Genomic DNA, 13,909 nt, shown 5'->3' on the forward strand with positions numbered 1-13,909 from the left:
GTGTCTGGCGCATCAGAGAAAAATTTCCCGACCCACTTGGTCATTATGTTGGGTTTAAAAATGATCCATTGCAATAAAAATGTATAAATTCATTTTGCTGTTGTTTTGCATAACCCGGTATTGTTCACCAAAATAAATGACAATTCAGATTTTATATTATTTTAATCAATTTATTGAGAACTTATTTACCATGTCTTGACTAGGATATTAATTTGAATAATTTTCAACACTGTATGAGTATTACTTAAAAGTCTATCAGTAACTTAAGCAAAGAATGGAATGGATATTTATGGAATTGAATTATGGATGGAAACTGTTAATTTTCAGATGGGATATAAATATCAATAGTTTTATTTCCAATTTTGGGCATACAAGATTACAATTACCTGTAGCTGAGAGAAATTCCTGAAAGATTCTACCTTCAAAATAGTCCATACCCATACATAAACATGTAACAGTCAGGCACATTTACAGTTTGTCATATTAACAATATACATACATGTATCTATGTGGTCAGAAAAAAGTACCTTGTACAAATACAAAGTTGGTGTCATGCTCTTTATAAGTAGTTCACTTAGGTCTCAAAGGATTGTCGTTTTTTAGTATAAATTGATAGATATAATGAAAAAAAAAAATTCTTCCTTCTTTATATAATTAACAGTAAGTAAGAAAGCGACATTCATCTTCTACACAATTTTGATTACATAATAAACATCCTTTTGTTTCTTTCTAAAGGAATTTTTTGACCTTATATCTTCAAAGAGACCATTCAAAGTCTTTAATACTATGACTTCTCATTCTTCTTTGGCAACATTCAAAAGAAGCACAAAATCAAACTGAAGAAGATATGCATGTAGTATGAAAATTAAACTAGTACTCCAATGCAATGAGAATTTAGCAAGGTAGGGTGCATAATTGCAAAGTCAATAACTGGAACACACAAAGTGGTTTGGTCTAACTTTTTAACATTGCTGTGTATTTCTTAAGTATACCACATATTTACACATAATTATATTTCAGTCATTAGAATCATCACAACTCATACATCTTTTTGTTAATGACAGATTACATGCTCAGTCTTCAGTCTTTCTTCATAAATCTAGAGACTTTCTCCTCCTGTAGCACTGCTGTTGGTTTGGGCTCCACTGGTGCGATGGTCCTGCTCAGGCGTCGTGGGTCAGTGGCAGCAAGGACTGCAGGGTGGCACATCCCTTCCTGGTCAGTCAGCCGTGCTTGAACGATTCGTTTCTGAAGAATCTCCACATGGATATAACTCTTCTCAACCTTTACAGGTGTGACGCTCCAGCGGCCACTCTTCTTGTTGAAAGTTCTATGCTGCCTATATACATGTATTACAAAGGAAAGAGAATATATTAACTTTCAATTTCAATTCCAACACTTGTTTTATAACTAATGGAAACAAGAAAGTTTATTTAAATTTGACAAAAAACATTAAAAGTGATGAATTACAGAATGTTTAAAGAAATCATAATAAATATATTTTAAAAGTATAATTTCTTACTGTACTGATCCATCAGGATTTCTTTTAACTTCCCTGTCAACATTGGCATTGTAGTCCAATGCTGCCAACTGACATCGTGCATTATATACGGGGGGTGAAAAGGCAAACCTTTTCCCGCTGTACATAAGAATGAGGTTGTTGAAGTTCTCTAACTCGGCAGTGCTCCTAAAATATAGATCGAATAGTGTACATGTATACATACACTGGTTAAATATACTTAATACATCCCCCTATGTTACAAAATGGGATTTAAAAATCTACATTCACATCATTTAAAGAAAAAAAAGAAAATTCAGCAAGACTACCTGAAATTCACATAATAATGTATCTGCCGCAGAAACCTTTTATTGAACACAATCTGGATCAAAGCTGTGTGTGCAGGACTGCCTTTTATGATCCAGTCTTTGTGGCCTTCCTCCTCCATTGGACCATGCATACATTTGTTGTTCCCAAAGTAACTGCTTGAGTAAGACATGCTCCATTCGTGTTCATTTACGACATGGTGGACAACCCCACACCACACCTCCTGAAATCAAAAGGAGCAATCAACATACATATTAATTTACTGTAAGATCTGATTACATATGGATTGATGAATGAAGTAAGAAGCATATTTCAATTCCAGTCAGAACAACAACAGATTAGATATATACTATATGCAGTACAGATATCTTCTCACCATGAAGCTGTCTACATCTGTGGCATAGGAACACGAGTACCAAAAGTGGTTGACAATGTCTCTGCTCCATCCTAAAAGTTCTTTGCATTCCTTGTTCTGGCCAGCAGCTACAATCTTCTTCCCTAGGTTTTTGGCAGCATGCCAGATATCATGGGAATGCTTGATTTCTGGAAACCGGTTTTCTGTTAAAAATTGTCATGTTTCTCATTCAGTACACAAAGAAAAAATGAGAGCAAAAGCATAAGCATTAAATTAAAGTGTTACTCACTCATTACTGCTCCAATTTGTAAATGAGCGTCTGTCACTACTTCTGACACAACCACACCATTCTCTGCCAACTCTTCCATTGCTCTTACAAAACATGCTTTCTCCATGTTTGAACTTTTCTTTTCCGTTTGTCTTTTGTCCATGGTGATGAGTGACAGTATTTTTTTGGACTCGTTATCCATCATTGAGTATGTGCAATACTGTGCACTGTGTCCAGGGCTATCATTTCTTCCATCACCTAATAAGAACACATAAATTAAATGTTATTCAATGTCATACATGCAAAAATCTCATACGAAAATAGACAATACCACAGCATGCTAATGTAAGTAAAAATTATGAATATTATTTTATAAATTAAAAATATACAAACCCAGAGCAATAACACTTTGACCTTGCAAATTCTCAAAAATTTCCTGTTGTTGTTCTTTGTAGAAGGCATCAATGGTAGGTACAAGGTAATTCCGTTGTATTGCTGTGAATTTTGAATTGCTTGGGAAATACAACTTTAGAAACTTCGCAAACAATGCACACTTAGCAAAGTTATTTCCTGATGAAAGGATGGCTGAGGCAATTAAGAGATCTCCTCCATGAAGTCTCCTATTTAAAACTGGTTGGGAGCACCACCTATGGACCTCATGTTTATTGCTACATTCCTATATATCATTAAAATAAAAAGGATGTCAGATATAATATATTTATTTCCATTGCGTTCAAAGTATAGAAGTTGGTTTTGTTGAAAAAACAAGTAAGCTCACCCAGAATATGTAGAGTGCTGATCCTATGTTTTCTGTCCGATGACTGACTGGAGAGGTACACCCTTTCACCTTACAACTGTTTCCTACATTGCAGCTGGCTAGTTTCAGAATACACTTCTGGTAAACAAGGCAGGTTTTATCACTGGTCAGCAAATGGATGTCCTCCTCGTCTTTAATCTTGGTGATGCCAGACCCCCTGTTACCCTGTGTCTCCTGCTCATCCTCTGCTTCTCCCGCATCCTCTGTCTCCTCCGCTCCAAACTCTTCCTCCTCCATGTTCACTTCTGTTAGTCCAAACATGTTATTGGGTCTAAGAAAAATAATAATTACATATTAATAGTTATATACCTTTTCTCAATAAAGAAAAGTGTATTGTAAAATATATTCATACACTACGTTTAGTTTAAACTGCAAAGCAAATCTATAAAGCAGTATGTTATTACCTTAGAGTTATATTAAAGCTCGGTTCGTATTCCTCATCTGAATTTACGTCATCACTGATACTGTCTTCAGTTACATCTATTGTAACGCTGCAAACAAAAAGTTCATAAATGAAGTATTTCTTTGATCACATCTTGAAATCAAATTACTAGAGACATACTTGATATCAATGATAACGTATTAATACAAGTTTCATGGTATATGTATAATTCAAGGTGCATTTAAAATTAAACTCACCAACCAAAGATATCACAATAAAGGCAATAAGTTCGAATTTACTTACTCGAAAGGATTAACAAATGATGATGCTTCATCAGCATATAACTTTCTTCTCTTGTGACTTGGACTGTAATATTATAATTGATTGAAAGTTATATATATTATGTACATGTACAGATATACATGCATATGGACAAACTGTATGATATCCGGTACAATTATATGCATATCTTCAACATATTAATAGAAGTTCTGTGATCATTTTTATATATCAAAGATGTAAATTGGTACGTAAACCAACCTATTAAATCCTGCAACACTCTAACTACATGTACTTTAATAGCTACCGGTATATATTTAGTCTCCATATAAATTGATTGATGGACAACTGTTAAACAAAACGAATACAATATTCAATTCAGCTAGATTTACCCAGGAGATTCTTGTTTACTGGTTGTTGGTTGAGGTGATGGTTGAATGGATGTTCTTAAGACTGCTGGACCTGCATCTGTATCTGTGTTCTCACTTAAAATATAAAAGAAAAATCAAATAAAAGTGTTCTAAAGTAAAAACAAGAATAACATCATTTACAATAAATTAATCATATCATAATGAGAAGTATCTTATACATGTATATAAAATGCCCTGGGAGGCAATACTACTATAGTCTGTCCCAAGATATTTATGCAACACATTTGGACGATTTAAAAAAAACCCACATACCTGTGAAAGAAGTGCACTTGTAATAGTTAAAAAGGATAATTTCCAAGATAATTTCATTGACACATTATCAACTGTCACTCAGAAAATTAATTCACAGGAACGAAAACAGATTCCTTAAGGAGATTTATAATGGGGAATGTTTACATCTTTATTCCATTCGGAATACACTCGGAATACATCACGCAATTTTTCAGATTATCATCCGGGCTTGCTGCAATACAAAATCTCTGCAGACATCACATTTTTTAGCATTGTATTGAAACCTGATATGCTAACAGGGGCGTTTTGACTCAGAAATCTTGGAAATTTTTTATACTTTTGAATAATATCGTTTGAACCCTGAGGTATTTTTAAATATCAAGCAATTAAGCAAAATGTGAATCCAAGATATCTTGGGACAGACTAAAGAATTAGATTTGCCCATGAAATGCTTAGTCGCCCTCTGCCTTTGACAAACTGAGACAACATTACATATTAGCTTTCCTACCATTTTTGCCCATTAATTTGCATGGTTTGATGCCAATTAAGCCTTATTATCCCTAAATATGAATTTTCCTAAAGTTTCAAAATAAGCAATCAATTTGAAAATAAAAAACACACACTTTTATCATATATTGCACATGTTCCTGTGTGTATTACTTTTTAGTGTTTATTTTTTTCAATTGTGTGTTTAAATTTACCTCACGGCTGAGGAGATCTCTGATACATTTGGGGGACGAAGGTGACGTTTCCTGAATTTCGTGACAGGAGTTGATGCTTGCTGAGGATAGGGGGCTCCTTGGGCTGAACTTGACTCTGTCTCACTGTCTGTAGAAAACCTATTAAATGAAATACATCAAATACATTGCGTTGAAAGCTTCAGTGGTGTACACTTTTTTGTATATAGAATTCTTGTTAACTGTGTCATTACCAGCAACTATTGCTATTAAATGTACATATCATAATTATTCCAGAAATAAAAAATGTCTATTTTCTAACGTATATAATATATCAATTATTAAAATGACCCAGCGCATAATATTTGGCCGCATTCGTTGTGTTTTAACGACTTTGTTCATGTTTCCCACGTTTATTCAATAAATACCCCGTGGGGGCCCCCAGAGATGAACATTTCACAAGAAGACCGTTAATACACGACAAAACCAATTTTCGGGTATAAAATTGTACTACAATGTAGTATTAAGAGACAATGTCAGTAAGCATCGAGCTTCGCATGGAAAGTGAAAATTTTAAAAATCATTTAAAACCATACTAAGTTATCAAAGGAGAAGCAAGTAACAAATTTTTAGCAAACTTTGAGTGATATTTTTTTTTGCTTGGTTTCCATGACAACAAAACAAATGTTTTGTTCCATATTGTCTATTAGTGAACAAAATCCTTGAAAAATAGGGATCTAAATATACAAAATGGGCCACTTCAGAGTTAAAAATATACCTTTTTAATAGTTTACCTAAAAAGACAGTCATTTGTATAATATAATTTGGATGGAATTATTATTCAATGAAATGACATCATAGTTGCTATGACAACCAGAAGAAGATATGTTTTACTAGATACAATATTGTCATAAAACAAAGCCATTTTAAACCCTTTTTTTTAAAAAAAGCAACAACCTCTGCAAAAATAAATTATATCAGCATAATGACAGTGGTCAATATTATGTACATAATCAATAAATTTGGGTAGTTGGTTTTCCTAATTTTTTTGGCAGAATGATGAATATTTGCAATTTTCCACCATTTTTATTTCAGTTCGTCCTCTACATAGCCTATAAAAATTATGTATTAGTAAAAGTAAATATGAACTAAACATTCAATATGACTTGATTGTTAAGTTTTTACTTTTTAATGCTTTTTCTTTGTGCTTTAGGTCCATAGCAACGCAATTTTGTCCATAGCAACATCTTTTTGACACATCAAGTCATTAATTTATTTACGTTTATTTAACTGCATGTATGTAGATTATTTATATATATATTTTTTAAATATTATGAGAAGAACATTTTATTATCATATTTTTCTTTTCATTCAATTAAATAATTCCCATAGCAACATAATTTTAACCATAGCAACACATTTTTTGACACAGAAATCAGACCTAGAATATGTTTTTAATGACTGTATGTAGCTATATTTGATATTTTAAAAACATCATTATTTCTTTCCAATCACTTCCATTTTCTTTAGTTTTTCTAAATCATGTCCATAGCAACATTATGTTCTCCCTAGCAACACATTTTTGCCATACAAATCAGACTCGAGATAGGTTTTATAAGCCTTCACACACTTTATAAGTTACAATAATGAAATGTTTAAATTTTAAAACTCATAAAAACTTTACCAAAATAATAAAAAACACATTATGAAAAGGATTTGTATGGCAACACTTATCTTTGTGTGTGTATATATATATATATATATATATATATAGAGAGAGAGAGAGAGAGAGAGAGAGAGAGAGAGAGAGACACACTTTGACGGAGATACAAACTTTATAATTTGATAAATTAAATCAGTGTTTTTAACAGAAAAAAACCATTATACATAGCGGTAATTTTTCAATTGTTTGTATTTGTTTTCTTGTTAAGCAAAATTAACAGCAGAATATACTCTACCTTACTAATTTAATTGAAATGCAATTTTAACCATACAAATTTGTTTAAGGTAAAGTTTTGACTTGGTTACATAAAAAGTTATTTAAATATTTCTTGCTTCTAACAGAAGGACATCATACATGTATATAAAAATTGTTCATTGCCTAAATTTGTTTTTCCTAATTTTTTTTAACAAAATTATCACCCCCGTTTATGACATCTACAATGACTAACCTCAACAGTTCAAAGTGAAGAGTTTCAGTTGAAAATATACATGATGCGTTCACATAGCACACAAACAATACTACATTTTACAAGTGGCCCATGGTTCTTATCGGTCACCTGAGTACCTGCAGTGTGGCTCTTTCAATGTATATTCATGTGCATTATAATTATAGGGTTATTATGAAATCATTTTTATTATTCCAGGATAGTTTAATCCAATAAACTTTCAAAATTCTAAAAAAAATTATTAAAACGTCATAGCATAACATACAGTGACATAATTGAAAAAATCTTAAGAACAAAAAAATAAATGGGCAAAAATTACACCACCCTACCCAATACATAATTATTAGAGACCTGTCCGTACAAGAAAACTCCTGATCCAGGGGCCATGAAATTCATAACTTTGAAAGAGGCATTCTTCCTTATCATAACTATATACTTAATTCATCGGATTAATACCCAGGAGCATAGGAGAACTACTGCATTTAGAGCCCCACCCTAACACCAGAACACTTCACCCAGGGCCATGAACTTCCCAATTTTGGAAGAGGCACTCTTCCTCATCATAAATATATACCTGGTATGTACTTCAGTACATATATTAACTTTGGTTTAAATTGGTTCAGTGGTTTCAAAAAAGAAGCTAAAAATGTTCAAAAGTTTACAACCAATGTACAACGAATGATGACGGACAAATACAGATAGCTGCAGCAATAGGTCACCTGAGTGACTCGGGTGGTCTAAAAATAGTGAATCAGAAGTTCTAATAAAATGCTAAAGTGGCCAAGCTTCTAAAATTGTCCAAATCATTTTCAGCTTCTAGGTCCTTTTCTTCAACCATCTGATCACAACAGAAATCCTCCTCCTTTTTAAGTCCAATCTGCAGAAATAGCTGGAAACTTGATTTCCTGAAAGGAACTCATCAATTCTGAAAATGCGCTTTCCTTCTGCATTTCTCACTCTTCTCATCTCGGAGGCTACATCTTCTGGGTCAAGTTTATGACCACTGCTTTCTACAACCTCAAACTTTCAAGAAAGATTTTTGAGATTCAGTGAATCACTTAAACTCGCATTAATATTTTGACTTCAAAGCCCATCCTTTGTGAAGAACTTCAGCAGAACCAACTAGATATGTGTCTACTTCATTTTCCCCTTGTGTATTCTCCTTATCTGAATCCATCCTTTTTATAAGATGTTTTCTACAATTGGACCACACTCCTGTAAAAGTTGAAAAACTATTACAGTAAATGATGGAGATATCATCTAACAAATTCAAACAAGAGGCCCAGAAGCCACATCACTAATCTGAGCAACAATAGCTCATCAAATTAACTTCATGGTATCAGAACAAAATATCTAAAATAACAATTAAGAGTATACCTTGTTTAAAAAAATCTTTAAAATTTACTGCACATATTCCTATGTTAAACATCAAATCCCTTTTTAAAAGACTTTTCAAAAGATTTTTTCTACTTATATTCCTTGGTTAAAACTGACCCAGTGGTTCTGGAGAGAAGTCAAAAATGCAAAAAGTTTACAGATGGATGGAAAGACAGACAGACATGTGGATGTAATCAGAAAGTAATCAGAAATGCTCACTTGAGCTTTCAGCTCAGGTGAGATAATAAAAAGCAAATCAATTATTTGATTACCTACGTTTAATTTTGTGTAACTGTTTGAAGAGCCAACATGGCTGAAAGCGCTCGCAGTAAAGAATTCATTTAATTTGGACTGTAACATCAGTCATTACAAAAACTCAGTGGTCCGAAGACTGCGGCCAGAAATTTTTTTTATTCCTGCCAGTGAAATTAAAAAATTGACAAGTATGATGGACTTGTAAATATTTTAAAAGCCAAATGTCTAAAACAATTTGTAATCAATTTTGAATGTTACACATATGGATATATGGGGGCAAGAAAATTTTTTTGCAGGCCAATATATTTTGACAGACTACTGGTCCTAGGCTTTATTTATCAACACAGAGAGAGAGAGAGAGAGAGAGAGAGAGAGAGAGAGAGAGAGAGAGAGAGAGAGAGAGAGAGAGATAATATAGAAATAAAGATTCTGTGTTTTTAATCTCAATGCCATAATAATCAAAATAATTGACAAACCTGAACCAATTCTAATAAGACAATCATAATACTTCTTCAGGAAGAATGACTGCTCTTTTGTTATGGTTCCTTTTGAATTGCTCTTGCTTTGATGATTACATGTCCATCCAAGGGAACACATCATACTTGACCTCCATCCAACACCAAGAACATATCTAAATAAGATGTTAAAATTCATTTGTAAATGTGTTTTCATTACTTAACTAATTTTTTTCACAAATGCCCACTGCATGGTCAAGTAATGATGCAATCAAAAGTTTTTACACATACTTTTGATATAATCAATCTGGCAGGCATATTTTTTTTTAATTCTACATTCCCAGTTATGTCTACTAATGCTTAATTTTTGTTCCACTGACAGTTTTACAATAGACCCCTTCACGATAACTGCGGAACTGCTCTCTTGCAGGGCAAAATGATACACTTTGCCGAAATATCGGTAGGTAGATAATTAAATGACGTAAATGAAACGATTGACGTTACGTCATATTTCACCAAACCATGTCATTTTGCCCTGCAAAAGAGCAGTACCGCAGTTACCGTGAAGGGGTTAATTGTCACTCAATGTAAAAAAAATATGGTCAAAATCTTAAAATTTACTTTGCAATTTCTTATTTCACATTTTTTGACTTAGTATGCATCTGTAGACTTAATGCTGGTAGATTAAGTTTCTTGTGTATGCCAAACTTTTTGATGATCTGAAAGAATCTACCTCTATCTGCATTGTAATAATTGATTGATTCACAGTAATGCACAGAATATATCTTGCAATTAACATCAATATTAAAGAAGAGAAAGATAAGTAAGGAAAGACAGAGAGATGGTTACATAAGGAAATGCTCTTAGTTAAATTCACAAGTACAAGTATTTATGTACACTTCAGTCCATTTATACCTGTACTTATTTTTCCTGATTCAAAACATTAAAAACAAAACAAAGCAAACAACATATGAATTTGTCATTTGCAAGCTAGTGTCTGTCATTGTCAAACTGAAGGCACAGTTACTACAATTAAATTAGATGTTTTAAGATAGAGAGAAAATGATAGAGAGAAAATTCTAATTCACTATTAAGCAAAGGAAATTTCTATGGGTCATTTTTTCTGTTAATTCAGAGATTTACAAGCAACTCTTTCAAAACTAATCACATGTTCTTATTGATAAAGGTGTTTAATTTAAATTCTGCAAGTCTTTGAATTTAATTGTCTGATATTCATAACCATACTATGAAACATGATACATTCATAAGACATGTCACATACCTGTGTTTTGGACAGATGGTAAGTATTTCATCATCTTCACTGAAGAAACCTCCCCTTATTTTCAATAATTCTGATTCTGATTTTATACTTCTTCAAATTGAAAACTGTCGGAGGTGTGCATCTATGGAAAGATTACAACATGTCATAGGAATAATATGTCTTGGCCAGGTCTTTTTGTATATCCACAGGTATCATTCGGTGTGAAAAAGCTAAGCTACAGACAAACTGATTTCCATCTAAAAGAGAACAAGATATCTTATTAATATAAAAGCTTGTTAATGAACTGATATTGAGCATTCATGTATTTCCAAAACAAACATACATGTACTACATCTGAGAATCTAACTATGATAGTGTAATCTTATCATCATGGAGGCTTGATTTGGAATTAAAAATTGAAAATTAAAATTGCCCATTAAAAGAGAATGTATAATAAACATTCTGTCTTTTCATATGTTTAGTGGGGGGGGGGGGGGGGGGAGAGAGAGATAGGGGTGGGGGTTATGTATTTTTCATATAAATTTGCATTAATTTATGAATGCTTTACATCATTACTGGTAACTTATTTGAAATCCATCCAACATACTGACAAAAATACACATATTTTCAAAAGATGCTGTCATATCTCCGCAACTTCAAGCGTATGACAATTAAAACAATTAAGACAAAGTTCATGAGTCATTACAATTTTTTCTAAAAATCTATGTAAAATTGGCAAAGAGTGTATTTTTATTTTAGAAATTAACAATTTAATTGAAATTCTTCTAAACTCATCACATATGTTGACGGAACAACACTTACATTTACAAGTTGAATCGGATGTCATTCCTCTGCAATTTTAAACAAACATCAAGCAACCACAACTCCCTGTAAAATCAATCAAAAAGTCAAAATTTTTTTTATCTGTTTATGAAGCAATATAGATGTTTTACATTAAATATTTTTGGCATAGATCAGACATATTTATAAAATATCACCTACCATTACAAGTTGCTGTAAGTCCTCTGCAAATTCAAGCAGACTACAACCAACTGAGCAGACAGCATGTTTGGTTTCCACTTCCTGTTAGTTTAATTAAACCTCCGCCGCAGAAGAGTTCCATAAAGGGGGGTAATATTACATATTGGCTACTTTGCTTTTAATGTTATTTCTTTTATACACATTGACTACCGTTTTTCACTGATAAATCTTATAAACCAATGTAAGAATTTTTTATCTAATATAGAATCAAAACAAATTCAGGCTGCTTTTTAGAGAAATTAATTTTTAAAAATACTTTAAATTTTACAATGAAAAATGTTAAAAAAGCAATTTGGGAAATAATACTTTGACATTCTGATTTCCAAATAAATGCAAAATTTAGTGTTATCAATTTTTTTCAAATTGAACAAAATTTTATGTTGATATGCATTGTTATTTTTACAAATTTGATGATTTGTTGGTATTTTAGTGTTTTTGTCTATTTTTGGTTGTTGCCATGGAAACAATGACCATGTGGCCAAAAATACCACATTTCTAAAATACCGCTTACCTGTATTAATCAACATAACAATATCAAGGAAAAATAATTTTTTACACTTTCCACTTATAATATGGACAAAGCTCAATGATTACTGACATTGTCTCTTAACTATTTAAATATATCAATTAATTAAACCAAACATAAGATTTGTAATAAAGGAAAAACAATAATCCAGCAAACCTGTCGAGCAATATCTTGGCAAGTCCAGCATGCGTTTCACCGAGTTCCTCTTTCTTTAACATCCATCTCTGGTACTGGTCTCCAAGGTACACCTTTGTTCTGAACACGGCTGCCCTGTTCCTTTCTCTGGCAATTCTTTTCTTTGCAGAATCCGTCAAAAACCTCGGTCTACCTACTTTTCGTTTCTCGTGGCTAGACTCCATTTTTGTTTATGTCGTTTCTGCGCATGCGTAATATTGTTGAAGGAGGAGCGAACAATATTTACGTGTTGGGCCAACGAGTAATTATATTTTTATCCGTAACAATTGAATTTTTACTTAATAAAACTTGTTATTTTTTGAAACCTCATATTTTCAGGAACTTAACAAAATTTACAAAAGCCACCAAAAAATTCTATTTTATCCAATTCACTAGTTTTTGCGTCACCGTGTCTCTTTAACAATATTGTTAAATAAAAAAGCAACCGAGGCATTTGTAAATTTTACTTTATCATAAAATGAAATTTAATGTAAAAGTCTTTGTTTTTTTCCAGAAACTATTAAAGCACAGAAGAATGACAACAATATAAATCTAAATGTAATCATTCAAGGAATTAAATTTATTTTTAATCTCGAAACTGTCTTTTTTCTGTAACTCTAATTTTAGATTCACAAGTAGCTGGAAATGCAAAATTAATGTTTCCAAAGATCCTCTGAAGTTACTGAGTAATTTATTAATTCAAATGATTCAAGCAGCAAGATGAAGTATATCAAGAATGAACTGAAAAATTAAAAATATTCAAGTAATTTAATTTTAAGCAATTTACATGCGATATGTATGTAATTCATGTGAAAAACGTAAGTTGGATCCACATACGTAAAACGTATGGAATGTTTCACGTATGTCTAACACACGTGTAACATACGTTTCACATATGTTCATTAACGTACGTTAAACACATGTGGTACTTAAATCACGTTAAACGTACGTGAGGTCACATACGTATCACACACGTTTAACGTATGTTAAACGTATGTGGCACATTTTGCTGTGTAGATAATTACTAAATGATTTACCAATTTCGGTTCATTTTAAAAATGAACACACATGAATATGTCAAATAACCGCTCAAGGGACCTCATTTACAAAAATGAATTTAGGTTGTAGAACTCCTATGATAAATACGAAAAATACATTCTTACAAAATAATAATTCTGGGTTTTTTAAAAAAAATTTGAACAATTATTACCTGGGAGAAGTAGGAAAGACTTATTTAATATTGTTTTGGATATAAATCAATATTTTCTGTCTTGCTAAATTGGGTCTGTTGATTAACAAATTTAGAACATTTTTCTCATTTTATATCAGGCTGATAGGGGTGTATAATGCTGTCAAAATGCAAAGTTAATGCTTATATGCCAAAAAG

General features: G+C 32.1%; 1 protein-coding gene and 1 long non-coding RNA gene across 3 annotated transcripts; both read right to left on the bottom strand.

The window, feature by feature from the left end:
- Nucleotides 1–154: 154 nt before the first annotated feature.
- On the bottom strand, nucleotides 155–12,930 carry LOC109620479 (uncharacterized). Of its 2 annotated transcripts, none has more exons than XM_066073234.1 (12): nucleotides 12,505–12,930; nucleotides 5,290–5,427; nucleotides 4,319–4,411; nucleotides 3,951–4,013; nucleotides 3,670–3,756; nucleotides 3,227–3,536; nucleotides 2,842–3,124; nucleotides 2,470–2,706; nucleotides 2,202–2,383; nucleotides 1,864–2,048; nucleotides 1,523–1,687; nucleotides 155–1,339 (listed from the first exon to the last, which is right to left on the bottom strand). In XM_066073234.1, the coding sequence occupies exons 1-12, from the start codon at nucleotides 12,705–12,707 to the stop codon at nucleotides 1,081–1,083; spliced, it is 2,205 nt and encodes a 734-aa protein (XP_065929306.1). In that variant the 5' UTR covers nucleotides 12,708–12,930; the 3' UTR covers nucleotides 155–1,080. The 2 variants fall into 2 exon arrangements, with proteins under 2 accessions (XP_065929306.1, XP_065929305.1); XM_066073233.1 differs by having other exon boundaries at nucleotides 1,828–2,048; nucleotides 12,505–12,928.
- On the bottom strand, nucleotides 9,523–11,941 carry LOC136272146 (uncharacterized). Its single transcript, XR_010710092.1, has 4 exons — nucleotides 11,784–11,941; nucleotides 11,604–11,669; nucleotides 10,803–11,038; nucleotides 9,523–9,696 (listed from the first exon to the last, which is right to left on the bottom strand). It is a non-coding gene; the product is annotated as an uncharacterized lncRNA (long non-coding RNA).
- Nucleotides 12,931–13,909: the final 979 nt, after the last annotated feature.

This window comes from Magallana gigas, chromosome 10, assembly GCF_963853765.1.
Source record: "Magallana gigas chromosome 10, xbMagGiga1.1, whole genome shotgun sequence".
Taxonomy (NCBI): domain Eukaryota; kingdom Metazoa; phylum Mollusca; class Bivalvia; order Ostreida; family Ostreidae; genus Magallana; species Magallana gigas.